General features: G+C 47.6%; 1 protein-coding gene across 7 annotated transcripts in view; it reads right to left on the bottom strand.

Moving 5' to 3' along the window:
- Positions 1-18,826, bottom strand: part of LOC308502635 (maestro heat-like repeat-containing protein family member 1) — a 77,503-nt gene that overhangs the window by 37,308 nt on the left and 21,369 nt on the right. For 4 of the 7 annotated variants that reach the window (XM_081060644.1, XM_081060649.1, XM_081060646.1 and 1 more), the window contains exons 6-16: positions 16,629-16,672; positions 15,600-15,759; positions 15,063-15,115; positions 14,354-14,461; positions 11,647-11,763; positions 5,263-5,385; positions 4,744-4,896; positions 3,973-4,095; positions 3,512-3,591; positions 2,794-2,929; positions 1,212-1,301 (exon numbers count right to left, since the gene is read on the bottom strand). In XM_081060644.1, coding sequence (XP_080916770.1) covers positions 1,212-1,301; positions 2,794-2,929; positions 3,512-3,591; positions 3,973-4,095; positions 4,744-4,896; positions 5,263-5,385; positions 11,647-11,763; positions 14,354-14,461; positions 15,063-15,115; positions 15,600-15,759; positions 16,629-16,672 — 1,187 coding nt within the window. Of the gene's footprint in view, positions 1-1,211; positions 1,302-2,793; positions 2,930-3,511; positions 3,592-3,972; positions 4,096-4,743; positions 4,897-5,262; positions 5,386-11,646; positions 11,764-14,353; positions 14,462-15,062; positions 15,116-15,599; positions 15,760-16,628; positions 16,673-17,395; positions 17,896-18,826 lie in introns of those variants that run through there. The other 3 variants (XM_081060647.1, XM_081060645.1, XM_081060648.1) reach the window with 3 other exon arrangements.

Raw genomic sequence — 18,826 nt, 5'->3', positions numbered from 1 at the left:
ATCAAGCTCTTGAATTAAATCAAAGAAAGGAAGCCCTACAATTGAACACAAATAAGTTTAAATTATAGCAATTTGATAATATAATCATACAGGAAAGAATTATTTCAAGTAACTTTTGAACACAATTCTTTGACTACAGTCATTAGTTATCTATATGCTGACAACAGAAGGAATTACAAAAAAATCTCAAATTTCATGTGGTAATTGGGAAACAGATTTCCGGAGAAGACCAAAGTATCACAGTAACATTAGCATAAAGTAAATCAAGTCAATAAAAAGACAAATAATTTTAAAATGGGCAAATAGTTTGAACCTGTACCTTACTTCTTTGAGCCAAGCACTTTATAAACATCTCACTCATTTATCAAAATGACCGTATTCACTAGGTATTATTGTCACTCCATTTTCCAGGAGAACACGGAGACAAACAGAAATTAGATAATTTCCCAAGGCCGCACAGCTAACAGCAGAGGCAAAATCTAGAACTGTAGTGTATGAAACTCCAAAACCCATGCTTTTAACTTTTAACTAGTATGAATTTTTTAACTAGGAGCAGAGGGGAACTGAGAGAGGAGCTGATCACAGCGATGGCTAAAGTGGAAGAAGGAAATTTTCTCCTCCAAAGGGAAGACCAACGTTATTTGAATCCCAGCCTTTATCATCCTTTCCCTAAAAGCTCTGCTCCCAACCTTCATCATCAGTTCTACTTCTTAGTTGGCCCCTAAACTGTTCTCCTGTTCCCAACTATACTGGATTGGTAGTGTCCCCCCAAAATCATGTCCACCCAGAACCTCAGCATGTGACCTTTTTTGCAAATAGGGTCTTTGCAGATGAATTCAAGTTAAGGTGAGCTCATACTGGATTCAGATGGGCCCTAGCCCAATGAAAACACACACACACACACACACACACACACACACACACACATCAGAAGGAAGAATGCTCTGTGAAAATCAACAGAGGCAGAAACTGGAACGTGTCTACAAGCCATTCAAGACGTTGCCAGGAATCGCCAGGCGTTAGGAGAGACCCATGGAACAGATTCTCCTTCAGAGCTTCCAGTAGGAACCAACTGAGCTGATACCTTGATTCTGGGTTTTTAGCCTTTATGACTGTGAAAGAATGTATTTCTGTTGTTTGAAGCCACTTTGTGATACTTCATTACGGCAGGAAATGAATACGCCAACTTTCAGGGGCTCCTTCCCACTGACCTCCAAGCAGTTCTGAATCCGGGTGGGCATTTCAACAATAAGTGCCTCCATTAGCCTTTGGAGAGATTGCAGGGTCTCCTTGAACAGATCCTGATGGGAGAAGAGGGACTCAAAGAATTGCCACGCTATCAGCCCCCGCCCTCCTTCTAAACTCTTCTTGGAACTCTGGCTCTCCCAGGAAGCCTTCCTTAAGAAATCCTGCCCCAGAAGGGTTCCCCTACATTTTAGGCTCTACTTGCCCACCATTAACTTGTACAAATTCCTCTATAGTTTCCACCAGAACCAAATGTCTGTCAGTTTGTCCTGGTGAACTGAGAGTTCCCTGACAACATAGCTACCCTTCCCCCCCCATCCCCACTCCCAATTTGAGCTCAACTGGGGCTCTGCTCCCAGTGGGTACAGCTCCGGTCAGCAGCCGTGACTGAGCGGCTGGCTGGCTCCAGGGAGGGAAGAGGACTGGCCTGGCAGGGTAACTGACTCACAAAAGTTAGGACAGCAGATTTCTCCCTCTTGCCCCATAGGAAACCAGGTAGCCTTGCCCCAAACCTTATAAAGAAAGTAGCTGATCGGCCAAGGAGGGCTCCTAAAGTTAGGAGCCTGCTCTGAGAGAACCAAAGCAACATTTGTGACAATTCCGGACTAAAACTGACCAGAAAGGGGAAAGAAAAAGAAAGAGTCTCCCTTTGAATAAAGTACTCAAAGGAAATCTACCTCAGAGTAAAGCTATTCTTACTGGGGCAGTTAGAATTCCCAGCCTGCCCCAAACGTGGGAAAATCCTGTCAAAATACCCTCCCCACCCTAAACAGATTCACACTGAGGAAGTCTCATGGGGATACAATGACAGGAAACCCACCTCAGCCCTTTCTGTATATACTAGTCCTTCCCTCAAAACATAAATAAATATGAACTGAAAAAGAAGCCTCTCCTGGTATCTAATAAAAAGAAAACCCTGATGAACAGACCAACTGACCTTAAAGCAAATCAAACTAATTCAGTAAATAGCAGAAACACTTATTTTAAAAAAATTCTAATTAATATCCTCAAAAAAGAAAAAAGGTCAAGAGACTATGGCATCAATAAAACAAGAACCAGTCAAGACAAAGGAGTAATCACAGAACATGAAAGAATTCCTAGGAATCGAGCATAGGAAATGTACATTAAAAATTGAATCCCTCTTCTCTCCCCAAGGAAACACTGTAGGACTTATAAGAAATGGACTCTAGTTCCTGGGGCTCCCTGACTTTATTTACCTATGAGCCTTTAGTAAAATCATGCTTGAACCTTCCCGCTGGTTTCAATAGTACAGCAGTTATAAAGGGAAGGACTGAGTGTCTACGTTGGGCCAGAACATTAAAGTGGTGACAGTGATAATCAAGGAGTGCCTCTCAGAAGGGACTGGATCTCAGGACTGAGTGCAGACTGCACGACCTAGCAACCCCTTCCTCACAGGAAGTCTTCCTTCCACTAATTTTGTTTTTATTAAAGACGGAAAATTCTTACCTAAAACTGCCAAGCCTATACTTCTCATCCCCTTAAAAAACTAAATCAAACCAAAGAGACAAATATCAAGGAGTTAATTACCACATAGGCCTGCGTCTCCTTGGGATTGGGTGCCTCCTTTTGCAAAACATCTGTGGGTGGCAGGCAGAGCACACTCTTGCAGCTCGTTCGGAGGAGCTCTACTCTTTCTTCTACCTCTAAGAGGGGCCTGAGCTTCCTGAGATCCAGGGAGGAGCAGAAGTGTAAGCAGACATGGTGCCCAGGAATAACAGCTGAGAAAGGTACAGAGAGATGGTGGAGAAGGGGAGACAGGGGGAGCAAGAAAGGAGAAGATACCAGAAGTTAGGGTAATGAAAGAGAAAAGGGAGGAAACAGTGACAAGAGGTGAAAAAGCCAAGAAGATGGAAAGAGAGGAGCTAAGGGAAAGAGAATAGCATGACTCTTACAGGAAAGGGTACTGATAATTTGGGGTGATATATTACTTTGTGGCTCCCCAGAGGTTGTGAGGGAATGGGGAATCGGTGATAGAGATGGAGGTGCCTACTCAGGGACGGTCCTGAAAGCAGAAGGAAGACTGGGGCAGAAATGACAGCAAGTTTCTCCGGAGATGGGAGAGGCAGGTTCTCTGAAAATCTCATCCAAAAAATCTTGGCAAAAGGAAGTGGCAGACATCGTCCAGTAAATGTCTACTACTCCCCTATAATAGAAGCAGAAGCAGAAGATAAGAGGTGGGTGGGACTGGGGAATAAAGAGCTGAAATACACCGCGGCAGGGCAGAGAGGGGACGGCATGTTGTTACCTGAAGTCAGTGACAATGCTCATTGCCTTTTGCCTAATGGAGCTGGAGATGAAGTTCAATGGCTCCGCCTCGATTAGCTCCTAACACACACACACACACACACACACACACACACACACACACACACACAAGACCAAGAGGACTGTGAACACATTTTTCTTGCCGGCTTCCACCTCCTCCCACTCCAGGCTGTGTGCATAAGAAGGTGGAACCTAGAATTTCCCGGGGCTCCCGAAGACTCTGAGGACGGCACCTCTCTCGTACTCCAGACCATACGTTCCCCACTGTATTCACCCCTACCTTGAGGACAGGAAAGGGAACACTAACGCAGCAAAAGGACACTGAAAAGTCTGGACGTCTATGCACCAGGCCGAGCCTAGGAGTGCTACCAATGGTTTCCACGAGGACCCAACTTCCCTCCTCTCTGCATTCCCACCTCTGTGCTCCTGAGAGGTACTTACCTTCATGAAGGTTATAATTTCCAGCTTGTGGGGTAACTTGAATCGAAAGTCCATGTTCTGGCTGCTCAGGGGGTGTGTCACTGTGGTCAGGGCATTCAGGTAATCCAGCTTCAGGTTCTTATCCTGAATGAACCAGACGCTCAGAGACCTCCAGGCAGGAACGATCCCGGGGCAGGGCACACTATGCACACAAAGTCTGGGGCAGGAGGGGCTAGGCCTCCTGCAGCCTTCCCTCTGAGGGCAACCCAGGCCACTCCTCTAATCAACCTCTTCTAGAGCCCCCCTCTTATAACTCCTAAGTTAGGATAGGTCTAGCTTCCTTGTCTCCCAAGGTATTGTCTTGCCCCTGAATGAGTTCTACCGAATGGGAAGGGCTTCTTCTCCCACCCCGGGGGATACATGCTCTGCACAAATAGCAAAGGCAGGAAAATATTACGGGGTTCCCCTCACCTTCCCCAAAAACTTCTTCCTAGGAATGTTAGGGAATTTAGGTTTTACTCATCCCTTCATCGGAGACAGCATGTTACATTGCATGCCCGCAGGCAAGGAGACACTTTTTACCAGACCTAAAATTACTGTGCTGTCTTCCTGGGGCCAGTTAGAATTGCAGGGTGGCAGGGTTAAGTGAGAGGACTGAAATGGGGTGTAGAGGAAGTAACTGTCCTAGCCCCACCCCCTGAGATCCCTTCAAGGCCAGGCTTCTTGTTCTTGGAGGGAAAGGAAGAGAAGGCAGGGATGGGACGCAGGAGAAGCAGAATCAGCAGGAAGTACCTTTTCCACAATGCAGCCGCGGTAGTGTTGCAGGGTCAAGGCCAGGATGGCATCTAAATGCACGAAGATGGCTCCGTGGCTCGCTAAGATAATCTTGCTATAGCTTAAGTAGATGGTGTTACAGACCAGCCCCCACTCCCTTTGCTGATGTTCCTGTAGGGGGAAGGGGAAATTTGCCTTCTCCTCACCTTATCTTCCTAGCCTGATGGGGAGTTGGAGGTTCAGAGAGAACAAGGTTTCCCAGAGGGTGCAGAGGGGAAGATGAGTGGAATGGTGAGCATCTGGGCAAGGATGAGGGGAGGGTGCAGCTGGTGATGCCATGGCCTGAAGTGTGGACATGAGGGAGCACGCGACAGGGAGGGCAGGATGAAACTTCCCCACCGCTGATCAGAGGGAAAGAGAAGCATCTTATCTACAGATGAGTCATAAGTCCTTGGAGGAGCGGGGAGGCTGGGGTGACGGGGATGCCTTGGAAAGCTTCGTGTGGGAGGTGGACAGAGCCCCCGGGAATGCCATCACCTTCATCAGTTTGAGGATGGACGATGAGTCCTTGTCAGTGAGCACAGCACTATACACTTGCAGTTGGTCCAGGACGACCGTCAGATGTCTCACGGACACGACACTGAGCGCCACGGCAATGCCCTGTAACGGGGACAAGGTCAACCCCACACCACAGCTCAGGGCGAGCCAAGCAGGGCTTCAGAGAGGGAGAGGCAAGAAATGGAAGATGGAGAACCAAACGTCTTTGCAAGAAGTCATTCAAGATGCAAATTATCCCAGATCTAAAAAAATTAGACTCACAGATTTACAAAATCTTGGTATTATCAAATCCGACATTGCACAATAGAAAATACTTATATGCACTAGGAATTCAGAGAAGGGCTGTTCTGAGGAGGGAACGGAGGGAAAGAACAAATCCAAGGCATCTTATTGACAGGACAGGATAGCTAATCAGTGAGGAGATGGAAGAGGGGGAAGACTTACAGACAATGCCAATATTTCTAGTTAGAGAGAACAGGAAATAGGTAACTCTCACCAAAATGAGCAGGTGGAAAAGGGGGCCTGTCTAGGTTGGAAGGACATGAAGCAGCGAGTTCGGGGATGTGTTGCACGGCAGGTCGTGGCAGAACAACTAAGTGGAAATGTCAGTGTCAGTGGGTCTGAAAGTTGGGGCTAGAAGTGTAGATCTGGGAATCAACAACCTAGAGAGAGCCACAAGCACGGAGGCTTGGGGACTCTGTAGTTCCTACCAGGAACAGTCTTTAACTTAAATCCCTCTGCCTCACAGCAAGCCCTTTGGACGTCAGTGTCAGCCAAGCCTTTTCCTAGAGTTTACTCAACAAGCACGATGGGGCACAGAGCTAAAGAAAGGACCAACACAGACACAGCTGCCAGCTGTTTGCCAAGGGCCACCGTGAAGACTTCACAGCAAGAGAAGGCAGCGTGGAGGGGACCTGCGGACAGTGACAGATTCCAGGACACAGATCCTCAAGAAGGGAGGAAGTGTTAGTGGGGCTTGTAGGTTTGTGGACTCCAAGTAGAGGAAGGGAAACGTTTAACTAGTTAGAGAGCAGGGATAGTACAGTATCAGAGCGGGGTTCTTTTCTGGCCCTGTCCTTATTCTTATGTCCTTGTTTTGCCACACCTTCCACTAACCATGGTCGTCACCATCCCCATCACCGTCACCATCATCATTATCATGACCATCATGACATCATCAGAATATTAGTGCTTAGTTTGTAACGGCCTTATGTTATTTCATTGATCCTCACACTAAAGCTTTAAGGTAAATATTATCATCTCCATTTTACAGACAGGGAAAAAAATCATGTTTCCCAAATCCAGACATCCAGCCCAAATCTGAGTTCCATGTGAACTGGATATTGGACATCTCCACCTGGCTATCCCGGGGCACCTCAACCCCTCCTGGTCAAAAACTGAATGTATCATCTTCCTCCCCAATTTGTCCCGGGTTCTGGTCTCAGTGAATGATGCTGACTCCTCCCACCGAGATGCCAGAAACCCAGGCACCATCCTGGATGTCCTCCTCCCTCTTATCTGTGTCCAATCTGTCCCCAAGTGCTGGCTGAGGGGTCACTTTTACTTCCCTGCATTCCAGTTCCACCAGACCACTGACTGTTCTCTAGACATGTCCTCGAAAGTTCTTGATTCCAAGTCTTGACTCAGGATATTACATCAAGTGGGAATATCTGCCTCCCTCCTTCTGCTAAGCTTCCCCAATGAGCCCAAGTCCCAGGCAGCCCACAGAGCCACTATGCCTCGGTGACCACTCACGTAGCCTTTGGTAAGGCTATTCTGCGTGGTTAGCTGCTTCTTTCCTGTACGTGTCTTGTCTTCCCATTGATATGGTTGCAACTTGGGCTTGGTAAATACCTGCCAATAACCATGATGGTGATGGATGCCCAGAGAATCTGGCAGGGGAGGGGCACGGAGAGGGGAGGCCTAAGGGCACAGACACCGAGGCCACCAGAAATCAACACTCAGAGAGGGCTTATGTGCCAGGCACCATTCTAAGTACCATGTCTAACCCTCAAAACTACCGTATGACATGCATCACTTCTGTGACATTCCCATCAAAAACGCATAATCTGAATCTATCATGAGGAATTATGAGGCAAACCAAAAATGGGAGACATTCTGCAAAATAAATGGTCTGTACATTTTTAAAATGTCAAGACATGAAAGATAAAGATGAGGAACTTGTTCCAGATTAAAGAAGAATGAAGACAAATGAGAACCAAATGCACTACTTGATTCTGAATTAGATCCCAGACCAGAGAAAAAAACATTTTTCTTTTGCTCTAAAAAATATTGGTAGTGGGTGGCCAGATGACTCAATTGGTTAAGAGCTTGAGCTCTTAACAACAGGGTTGCCGGTTCGATTCCCACATGGGCAGTGAGCCTCGCCCTCTACAACTAGATTGAAGACAACGAGCTGCCACTGAGCTTCCGGAGGGGCGGCTGGATGGCTCAGTTGATTAGAGCATGAGCTCTTAGCAACAAGGTATCGGCTCAATTCCCACATGGGATGGTGGGCTGTACTCCCTGCAACTAAGATTGAAAACCGCGACTGGACTTGGAGCTGAGCTGCGCCCTCCACAACTAGATTGAAGGACATCGACTTGGAGCTGATGGGCCCTGGAGAAACACACTGTTCCCCAGAATTCCCCAATAAAAATTTTAAAAATATATAACCTCGTCGTTAAGGGGTGCATGATTGCATATGTGTGTGTGATTTATTTAAAAAAATGTTGGTAGGACAACTGATGATTTTCAAATCAGATCTATAAATTAGATAATAGCAAGGTGGTGATGTTAGTTTCCTGATTTTGATCATTGTTGTGTGCTTATGTAAGAGAATATCTTTATTTTTAGATAATACACACTGAAGTGTTTAGGGATAAATGAGCATCATGACTGCAGCTTCCATTTCAGATTCAGAAAATACAATAATAGGGCCGGCCCGGTGGCTCAGGAGGTTAGAGCTCCATGCTCCTAACTCCGAAGGCTGCCGGTTCGATTCCCACATGGGCCAGTGGGCTCTCAACAAAAAAAAAAAAAAAAATACAATAATAATAAGTTAATAAATAAGTTATATTACTTATGTGAAAGAAAGAATGACAAAGCAAGCCAGGGAAAATGTTAAGATATGGGGAGTCTAAGAGAAGAACAAACAAATTCTTTGTGATTTTTTTTGCAACTTTTCCTTTAGTATAAAATTATTTCAAAATAGAGAACGACAACCAAGATGGTGCAGTAGGTAAACAGTGTTTACCTTTTCTCACAACCACATCAAAATTTCAACTAATCTACAACCGTTATTGAAGATTATTGATAATCGTTATTGAGAACCGTTATTGAGAATCTCCTAATATCAAGCTGAACTGAAGCCTTTCATCTAAGGATGCGCAGAAGAAGCCACCTCCAGACTGGTAGGAAGGGCAGAGACGCAGAACGGGCTCGTCCCACACCCGTGTGTGACCATTAAAGATCGGGAGGGCTATTCCTGCCATTGGAGTTCCCCCGCCCTCCTAGAGAAGCGAGAGATCCCAGCTCCACTCCAGCCCAGGGTTCCAATGCCGAGGACAGAAGTCCCCATAATTTTTGGTTGTAAAAACCAGCGAAGACTGTGACTTAGTGAGACTGAGTGCAGCTGCACGCACAGGCGCTCCTCTTAAAGGGACCATGTGCAGACTTACCCACCAACAGAACCACTCACTCTGAGCTCCAGCACTGGGGCAGCAGCTGGAAAGGCAGCAGGGACATATGGTGGGGAACTGAGTTGTCTGGCTTGGGACAGGGTCTGGAGAGGCAGATTTCTCCTGGATGGGGGCTGACGGAGGTCATCGTTTCTTTGCTAAGCCCTTCCCATTCCTGACATGGGCCACCGTTTCTGACTCTCCCCCATTCGTTTGCCACACGTTGGAGATTTGAGACCTGGCCCGCCCAACTTTCAGGCACACTGAGGCTGCTTTCAGTGTTTTTTTCATGCAGACCGCCTGCCTTGGCTCAAGCTGCAGACTTTCCTGTGGTCTCTCAAAGGTTCGTGAAACCCAAACAAACAGCATCTGGCTTGAGCATGCCCTATACCTCTGGCTGAGCAGCCCTAAGCTGGCATTACTGGCCTCGGTTCACGGCTTGGCCTTTCAAGGTGCTTCCAAGTACAGCACCAGCGGCAGCCATCTGCAGATTTCTTTGTGGCTCCTGCTGGGTGGCCCCGGGTGGGGGAAGGGCTGTGGCTGAACTTGACCTACAGTGGATCCCCTCCAAGGCTGTCTTGGGGCTGGCACCCTCAGTGCCCAGCTTCAAAACGAGCTGCAGCATCACCCAGCTACCTCCAGGGATGACACATCCAAGGGGCAGAGTCCTCTTGAGGCAGGTCCTGCTCTGTAGGGTCAGCCCTGCACAATAACTCTTCCCCTGTAGTCAAGGCCAGTCCTTACAACCAGTGAGCCCAGGGTCAGTCCCTCCTATTGATGTGCAATTATCAACCAAGGCTCAACTACAAGAGGAGGGCACACACAATCCACACAAGGGACACACCTGGAGTGCATGGCTCAGGTGACCAGAAAGACTGTGCCACTGAATCCCACAACACACCTACTACATAAGGCCACTCTACTAAGACCGGAAGACATAGCAGCCCTACATAATACATAGAAACAAACACAGGGAGGCAGCCAAAATGGGGAGACAAACAAACATGTTCCAAATAAAAGAACAGAACAAGCTCCAGAAAAAGAACTAAGTGAACAGAGATAAGCAATTTACCAGATGCAGAGTTCCAAACACTGGTTATAAGAATGCTCAGTGATCTCAGGGAGAACTTCAACAGAGAGATAGGAAGCATAAAAACAGAGACAGAAGCCACAAGAAAAGGAACCACTCAGAAATTAAAGCATACAATAATAGAAAGGAAGAATATATTACAGGGAATCAACAGTGGATTAGATGAAGCGGAGGATCCAACCAGTGATGTAGAAGATAAGGTAGCAGAAAACACCCAACCAGAACAGCAAAAAGAAAAAAGTATCCAAAAAATTGAAGAGGACTTAAGGAGCCTCCAGGACAATATCAAGAGTACCAACTTTTCCATTATAGGGGTGCCAGAAGAAGAAGAAAGAGAGCAAGGAATTGAAAACCTATTTGAAGAAATAATGACAGAAAACTTCCCTAACCTGTTGAAGAAAATGGACATACAAACCCAGGAAGCACAAAGAGTTCCAAACAAGATAAATCCAAAGAGGCCAACAACCAAGACACATCATAATTAAAACGCCAAAGTTTGGCATTAAAATGACAAAGAGAGAACCTTGAAAGCAGCAAAAGAAAGGCAGCTAGTTACCTACAAGGGAGGTATAAGACTGGCAGCTGATTTCTCAGCAGGAACTTTGCAGGCAAGAAGTTAAGTGGCAGGAAATATTCCAAGTGATGAAAAACAATGGCATACAACCAAGATTGCTCTATCCAGCAAGGCTGTCATTTAGAATTGAAGGACAGATAAGGAGCTTCCCAGACCATAAAAATCTGAAGGAATTCATCACCACCAAACCAGTATTACAAGAAATCTTAGAGGGACTTCTTTAAGATGGGTGGGGTGTTAAGGACAGGTGAAAGGGGAAGGGATTAAGAAGTACAAATTGTTTGCTATACAGTAGTCATGGGGATGTAGGGTACAGCCTAAGGAATGTAGTGAATAATGTGGTAATAACTATATATGGTGCCAGGGAGGTACTGGATCTATCAGGATGATAGATGGGAATGGGGTTGGGGGCAGGGTGAAATAGGTGATTAAGAAATACAAAGTGGTAGTTAATACAGTATGGGGAATGTAATCAACAGTGTTGTAAAGATCATGTAAGGTGCCAGATGGGCACAGGACTTATCAGGGGATCACGTCATAGACGGTGTAGATGCCTGACCACTGTGCTGTGCACCTGAAGCTGAAGGAGAGTAATAGTGAATGTCCACTATAACTACATATATAGGTGCATATAGTCACGGGATGTGGAGTACAGCATAGGGAAGATAGTCGATGGTATTGTAACAGCTGTATACAATGTCAGAGGGGGAGTAGCTGGGGGTGGGTTATCACTTTATGAGGGGTTTACATGTCTAACTATTATGTTGCTTTGTACACCTGAAACTAATAAAAAAATTATTTCAAAATAAAAAACAATTTTTAGGAAACATCCTATGAGGAAGGTATCATAACCTCATTTTACAGAGGGGGAAACTGAGGCACAGAAAGATTCAGTAACTTCCCCAGTAGTACTCAGCTAGTAGGTGGTCTGGCTGCCAGGGCCCAGCATTTAGGCACCTTGTCATCCTGCCTCTTAAACTATAAATGTTCCCCTTGCCAATGAGTACCCATTACCTCACCTCCCTGTCCTGCACCTCCTCGTGGGCAGTTTGTAGGATAGAGGAGACCATTATCTTCACCAGTTTCACATTCCTTGAGGTCCGAAGGGTGAAGCCAAAGAATTTATATAGGAAACCCTAGGAGAGGTGGAAGGGTAGAGTCATGCTCAGCTTGGAATTAGGTTAGGGCATGGGGAACAGCCATGTTCAAGACCAACTTTGTAAGTGTCAGCCACCACCTCCGCCCTCCGGCCTTCCTGCTCTCGGGGGACGTCTGGATAAGGCAGTAGTCCTACAGGGCAAGGACTCACACTAGAGAAAAGAGAAAGCTACTTTTCTCATTTCTCAGCCTCTTAAGGATCATTCTTTAGGAAATTTCCCTCATCCACATACTTCCCATTTCTAGCTAGGAAATAAAACAGTTCCTTAAATTGCATCATTTTAAAATCAAAATTGCATAATTACAAAGCACTTTTCTGTAATCTTTACCTCCCTCGTCTGCAGTCCAGTGGCCTTCATCTTCGCTTCCTGCACATTGTCCTGTCTGCCTTGTAATACCAGCCCTGCATGGACTCACCCACTCTCCTACCTCAGGGCCCCTGCATTTCCTATTTTCTCTGGCTAGAACTCTCTTACCTGGGCTCTTAAAAATGTCTCATTCTCATCTTTCAGATCTCAGTGAGGCTTCCCTGACCTCCTGAGTCCCTCTCCAAGCTCACCATCCTGTTCCTTTCCTTCAGAGCTTCCTCACAGTCACTCGCTCTCTTGTTTATGCGTTTGTTTGGTTACTTCCTAACTTGCCCCACCCCCACATCTCCAGTGAGAACAAAGCTGAGGAGCGGTATCTGCCCCCACTGCTAACACAGCCCAAGGTAGTAGGCTAACAGGACATACCAGGTGTTCAACGAATGTCTCACCTGGTTTTAACTCACCCCTAACACTCCCCATTCTCCAGGCACCTTTTTCCCCTCTAGCAGCCACTCTCTGTGCCTTGTCCAGACCTAAGGGTTCCTTTCCTTCAACTGGCTACAGGCACTTTTGTGAACAGCTCCTCTCTGCAGCCTTCTGGGGAGAAGTGCCCTGGGGTGATTGGAGCCTCCTTGCCCAGGTTGCCTGGGAGCTACATTCTTCTCTCTCCTCTCCCTACCCCATCCCAACCTTGGAAACCTGGAGCCAATAACAAGCCAGAGTGGGGAGGGCAGGTACAAAAGCCCCCCTTCCTTGCCTCTAGGCAGTACAGACTCTGAGGTACAGTTTCCATCCAGGATTCTCATGGGATCATGCCACAGCCTTGCTTAGCCTCACCACTCCTCTATCCTGCATCCCTCTTTCTATCACAGCTTCTCTCGAGCGCTCTTTCTTGCTAAGTCACTTGACAAGAACCCTCACCTCAGGCTCCTCATCAGTGAAACCTGACCTAAGGCACCCACTTGACTATTTAGCTGACAAAAGACTACTCATCTTTCTAGACTTATTCACTCTTCTGCAGGACAACTCATCTTCCCAGTTTGCCCAGGACTGAGGCGGTTCCCAGGATGCTAAAATCGGGCCAGTCCTGAGCAAACCTACACAGTGGGTCGCCCCTGAGAAAGCTTCTCTGTGCAGCCCCCACAGGTCTCCTCCATGTTCGCAAGCACACAGTGCACATTTCCACCCTGATACTTAAAACACTTACAGTAATTGCCCATTTTCTTGTCTATTCACTCAAGCAGACAATGGTTTCCTGAAGGCAGATATGAGTACCCTGCACCTCGTCCAATGCCTGTTGTGCTATAGGTATTTAGTATATATATTTAATAACAGAATTAATAAGATCAGAATTCCTGCTTGCATCCCTAATCTACCAACCACAAAGCTGTGCATACAGTAGGTGATTAATAAATATTTATTAATAACTAGAGAGCAAACAGTCTTGGAAATAAGGCCTCTTTCTTGGAAACTCCCCAGAGCCCAAAAAAAGTGTTGTTCAGTGACAGGAAAACAAGATTAGAAATCAAGAAACCTGTATTCATTTTCCATTTTACCAATAATTTGCTTAAAACTCTAAATCCTTCTGGATAGTGTTTCTTAATCTGCAAGGTAGGGACAATGATGACTTCTGAGTTAACAAGCACCTTCCCAGGTACCCTTCTTCACTCCTCATCTGCTCTCCTGTGGTGCAGAAGTTACTTTTGCTGCTTCCCACGTGAGGCAACCGAAATCCCAAGGAGGCTAAGACACCTGACCCAGACTACACCGGGAGCACACGGAAAAGCGCGGAGCGGGCCCCAGACACCATGGGGCCATGAAGAAAGGAGTCCATCTTTCTTCCTTAGCTCTGGTCCCCAACACCAAGCAGAGTCCCTAATCTATGGTACGCCCTCAAACAGTCCTTGAATAACTTGCTTAAATCTGACTCTAAAGTCAGTAGTCTTTCCCCTACACCCAAGTACCAGCTCCATTCTTTCACAGAATAGCTGGGAGGTTTGATGAAGTCCGCAGATGGCAACGTTCTTGATAAAGCCTAAAACACTAAGCAAATGTAAGCCCTGGTATTTTTCCTGTTCCTGTGTGACCACCACAAGCTCCTCGTCCTCTCCCCCTCGAGTCCCAGGACACAGGTATGCCAGTTTGCTTTTCCCCAGGACCTGGCCTTCGTGCACATTTCCCCAGCCCTTCCCCACCATGCTTCTCTAGCCCCACTGTCCACCCAGCGGCCCTCTTGTGACCACCACACCCCGAGACATACCTTTTCCTCCTCATCATCACTGAAATAACGTATCCTCTCCAGGACGACTCTGACGAGGTGCTCCAGCCAGTTGTCATCATCGATGGCCACTAGTGACTGACTCAAAAACTGAGGAAGAGGAAGGGGGAAGACCAGAGGGACAGTGGCAGGGCTTTTCTGCAAGTAGGCTCAGAAGCCCCTTGCAAGTTGGCTCAGAAGGAAGCGAGAGATGGGGGCATGGTCTGTAAATATGGAAAAAGAGCTCAAGAAATGGAAAAGAGTTGAAATACATGGAGGGATTGAGTCAGGACGAGACAATGACAATACAGTGACAATGGTGATAGTGCCACTTCACGGGAGAAGCCCTTTCCAGTTTACAAGGCCCTCCCCTATCACATCTTACTTAATTCTAGAAGAAGGGATCACTTCCATTTTATAGATGAAGAAATTGAGGCCTTCAAATACTATATAACTTGCTAGGGCCCTTTCCCTTATGCCCTCTTGATGTAGGGCCTTGCGGGAGTGGAAGGTGAGTCAAGGCTTAGACTATAGTCAGAGGCTCTGAGGCAGGGAACAGGAGGCAAGAGGACCACAGACAGAGGTTCTCTTGAGCAGGGACGTCCTTGGTCATGGCCTCAGTCTCTGGGGGGCCTGCGGCTCTCTTCCCTCAGGATCCTGAGAGGGGAAAGAAGGCAAGTGTGGAGGGCGGGAGGTCTTGGGGGGTGCTTACCTGCAGCAGCGTGCCATCCCACTTCTTCTGATTCAGGTTCTTCTCAGTGTGACCTAGGAAAGGAGAGAGCACAGAGACCCACCCAACCGTAAGGCCCCAGCCAGGACGAAAGAACCACCGTTGGAACACCATGCCAGGCGCTGTGCCTACGAGATAACTGCTCTTCCACTTTACAGAGGCTCCAGGAGATGAATGACTTTCCAAAAATCAAACATACACAGCCGGCCAGTGTCTGAACAAGGATGCAAACCGGGTCTGTCCGGTTCCAAAGCCCACACTCTTCCCTGCTCCTCTGCCCATACGAAGAGGCAGGAGTCATCCCGGGAACTCCGGAGCCACAGAACTCTGCATATGTGCTCAGTGCAGGACCTCACCCACATAAGCAGACCCATCCAGTGGCAACTCAGAGGCATGGACAGGCTGGTCCCAGTTCTCCTTACCCCAAGGAAGCTCCATCCTGCACCTTGGGACTCCATCTCTTCTGGAATCTGCCCACTGCCTAGATCCATTCCTCCCCACTCCCAACCAACCCCTCACCATCAAGTATCTGCACCATCTGGGGGATTGCCTTCATCCACAGCTGGCCCACATTAGAGTAGATAACAGGGTGCAGGGAGGTGATAGGATGCAGGGCATGTAGTAGCCTTAGGGAGCTTGCACCAAACTCTTTTTCTCTGTAGGGCTTCCGGGAAAACATCTGAGAAACAAGAGAAGCAAGCAGGAGGCAGAAAAAGGATTTAAGGGAAGAGAAGGAAGAAAATTAGAATAAATCCATGGAATAGTAGAGCTGAAGCTTAGACCTTCCCCATTCTTCTCTACCCATTGAACTTCCACGTGTTCTCCAAGACTCTCTCGAAACATCACCTCCTCTGTGATGTCTTCCTGACTCCTGGAGTCCAAGTTAGTTCTTCTAAGGTCCCAGTGCACCCAGTGCATTCCTCTATTAGTACATTTATCACACGGAATTATGCGTGGTTATTCCCAGGCTCGTCTTCCCCACTAAGACTGTGAACACCTCAAAGGCAGATCGATCTTTATCACTCCAAATGTTCATAATGACTAGCACATAATGTCTGGGCAAATAGAGAAACTCAAAACAAAGTTGCTGAGAAAATGATATCCAGAAAGTCATGTGGATTTGTCCAAGGTCAACAGAGAGCAGCTCACAATAAGGCCACAAGGAGACAGGCCAGGCCTTTCCCATGCCCCACTCCTTCCCCATCTGCAGGCCCCACCACTATGCTCCCAGTTCCCTCCTCCAAACTCTGGCCTGGATTACCTTTCCCCAGAGCGCCCATGATCCCAAGAGCTGCCTCTTTATTCCACATCCAGCATAATGCCTGTGATACAGTAGTACTGAACTATTTGTGAAGTGATTGGATGGGTGGATGGGTGGGTGAGTGGGTGGGTGGGTGGGTGGGAGGGTGGGTGGATGGGTGGGTGGGTGAATGGGTGGGTGGGTGAGTTGGTGGGTGGATGGGTGAGTGAGTGGGTGGATGGATGGGTGGGTGGATGGATGAAAGAATGGAAGAATGGCGATATAGTACTCATCCCAGCATCACTTACCACAAGATGGGTCAGGAGTTTCTGTGGGGAGATGAACTGGGTGGCTAAGTTAAAGAGAGGATAAAAGAAGAGGACAGAGTCAGTGCAAGCTCCACGATGCCCAGCCTCCAGCCTCCACTGGCAGGCAGGCCCCCATCAGTACTTCAGAGGAGAAGAAAGAGCAAAGTGGAGAAGGAATGTCGGTGCCAATGTCATGGGGGCTTATGACATTTTGACTCAGCCTAAAAATCAAACCATTACATTTTCAGCTTATAAAAGACACACACACACACACACACACACACACACACACACACACACACGCAGCAAGTAAAGTGCTGAACAGACTTCGTCATCCCAACCCTGACTCCCACTGGGATTAGAGGTCTGGGATGGGGTGAGCACAGAGTAAGGCTTCGAGTTGGGGCGAAGGAAGAACAAAGGGTCAGGAACATCTGTGTACTCATTACTTTGCAATTAACAATGGTTTACACATCTCAACTCCAGTGTTTTAAAATGAGAAATAAAGGCAGGAAGGAACTGTGTCCCCAGAGGAATCCTCTGTTCATCCATGGGGCCAAATGGCCTTAAGCTGCTGCCCTAAACCTTTGCCTCACTCTTCCCATCATGACCCAGGCTTGAGACCTGCAGCTTCCCCCACACCACAGATCTGCAGCAACTGTCCCTGGGGTGTCTCAGCTAGCTTCCCAGCCCAACAATCCATGGCTGCAGCAGCCCGAGCTTTCAGAGCGGACATGTCTCCATCGGCTGCCCCACTCTGTACTTACGCCTGAGGTGAAAGCTGCTGAGGTAGGGAAACTGGCCCAGGGCCCGGGCCTTCAGCGCCATTTCTGTGGCCGTCTTACTCAGGAGCATGAAGGCCAAGGTATTGCTGGGCTCACACACCAAGGTGATCAATTTGGGCAAGGATACCTGGCAAGGGGTGTAACAAGGGCTTCAACGCCAAGCCCCAAGTCAGCCCCAGGCGAAGTTCTCCAACCCCAGGACCTTGTCTTCTTTTCCTGGAGGGGCATTTGAGGCCTGTATACAGAAAGCCCTGTCCCAAGTCATATTCATTCTCTCTCTCTCTCTCTCTCTCTCTCTCTCTCTCTCTCTCTCTCTGTGTGTGTGTCTGTTTCTCTCTCTCTCTCTCTCTCTCTCTCTCTCTCTCTCTCTCTGTGTCTGTTTCTCTCTCTCTCTCTCTCTCTCTCTCTCTCTCTCTCTCTCTCTCTCTCTCTCCCTCCCTCTCTCTCCCGCTCCATATTGGTAAAATATAACCAAGGTCCTGATTAAAATTATAGCAGGAAGGACTTGATTGCTAGACAAGCTTGTTGAACTTTGGAATTGAGTGACCTGTGACTGCCTGCATTGGGGACTAATGCAGGGGACAGAGACATGCTGAAGGTCAGCAGACAGAGCTTGCTGGGCAGAGGAAATCACATGTTCTTTTCCTCCCACAGCCCTTTACTCAACTTTGACCCATATCAGCTTATATGATTCTCCAAAAATTCTTAGAGGTGGCTAAGAACAGGTAGGGAATATAATCACCCCCTTTTTTACAAAAAAATAAACTGCGGCTGGGAGAGCAATTTACTCAAGATTTTACAGCTAGAAACTGGCTGAGCAGGACTCAAGCTCGGGCCTCCATGTTCACCAGCCAGTGACCCTCTTCTGCTCCACTGAGGAGCCCCAGGCACTTGAGGATGACAAGATGGAGGTGGGGGGGGAGCAGAGGAAGGGGCAGCACAAGGGATGAGATGGGGGTGGAGGTTAGAATGCAGTCTGGGGGTCAGGGTAGTGATCTGGGAGCCAGGGGAGAAGGAAATGGAGAGCCCTCTTTGAGCCTAGCTGTTTGTACCATCTGTAGGATTCTGGAACACATTACTCGGATATTCTCTTCATTCTGGAAAAAGAAAAGGAAAGATTTCAACCTGAAACCAATGATGGCTACGTGTCCTGGTTCAAGGCCTTCCTGGTTCAGGCTTTTGGAGGCCAAAGCCCCGTCCCACGTGTCAGCCATACTCTCTTCCTCTTTTCCTTCTGTTCCCAACCCTGCCCTTTTCTTGCTCCCTCCCAGGGCTGCTCCCACCCTTGCTGCCCTCCCTGCCTGGCCCCTGCTCACTGACGGGTCAGACTCGCTGAGCTTGATGACAAAGTTGATGATGATATTCCCATGGGGCAAGGTAAAGTAGTTATACTGGCCCAGCACCTCAATGAAG

Source organism: Rhinolophus hipposideros, assembly GCF_964194185.1.
Source record: "Rhinolophus hipposideros genome assembly, chromosome: 9".
In the NCBI taxonomy this organism is placed as follows: Eukaryota; Metazoa; Chordata; class Mammalia; order Chiroptera; family Rhinolophidae; genus Rhinolophus; species Rhinolophus hipposideros.
Note: the sequence above shows the minus strand (reverse complement) of the source record. Positions and strands in the feature narration are given on the sequence as shown.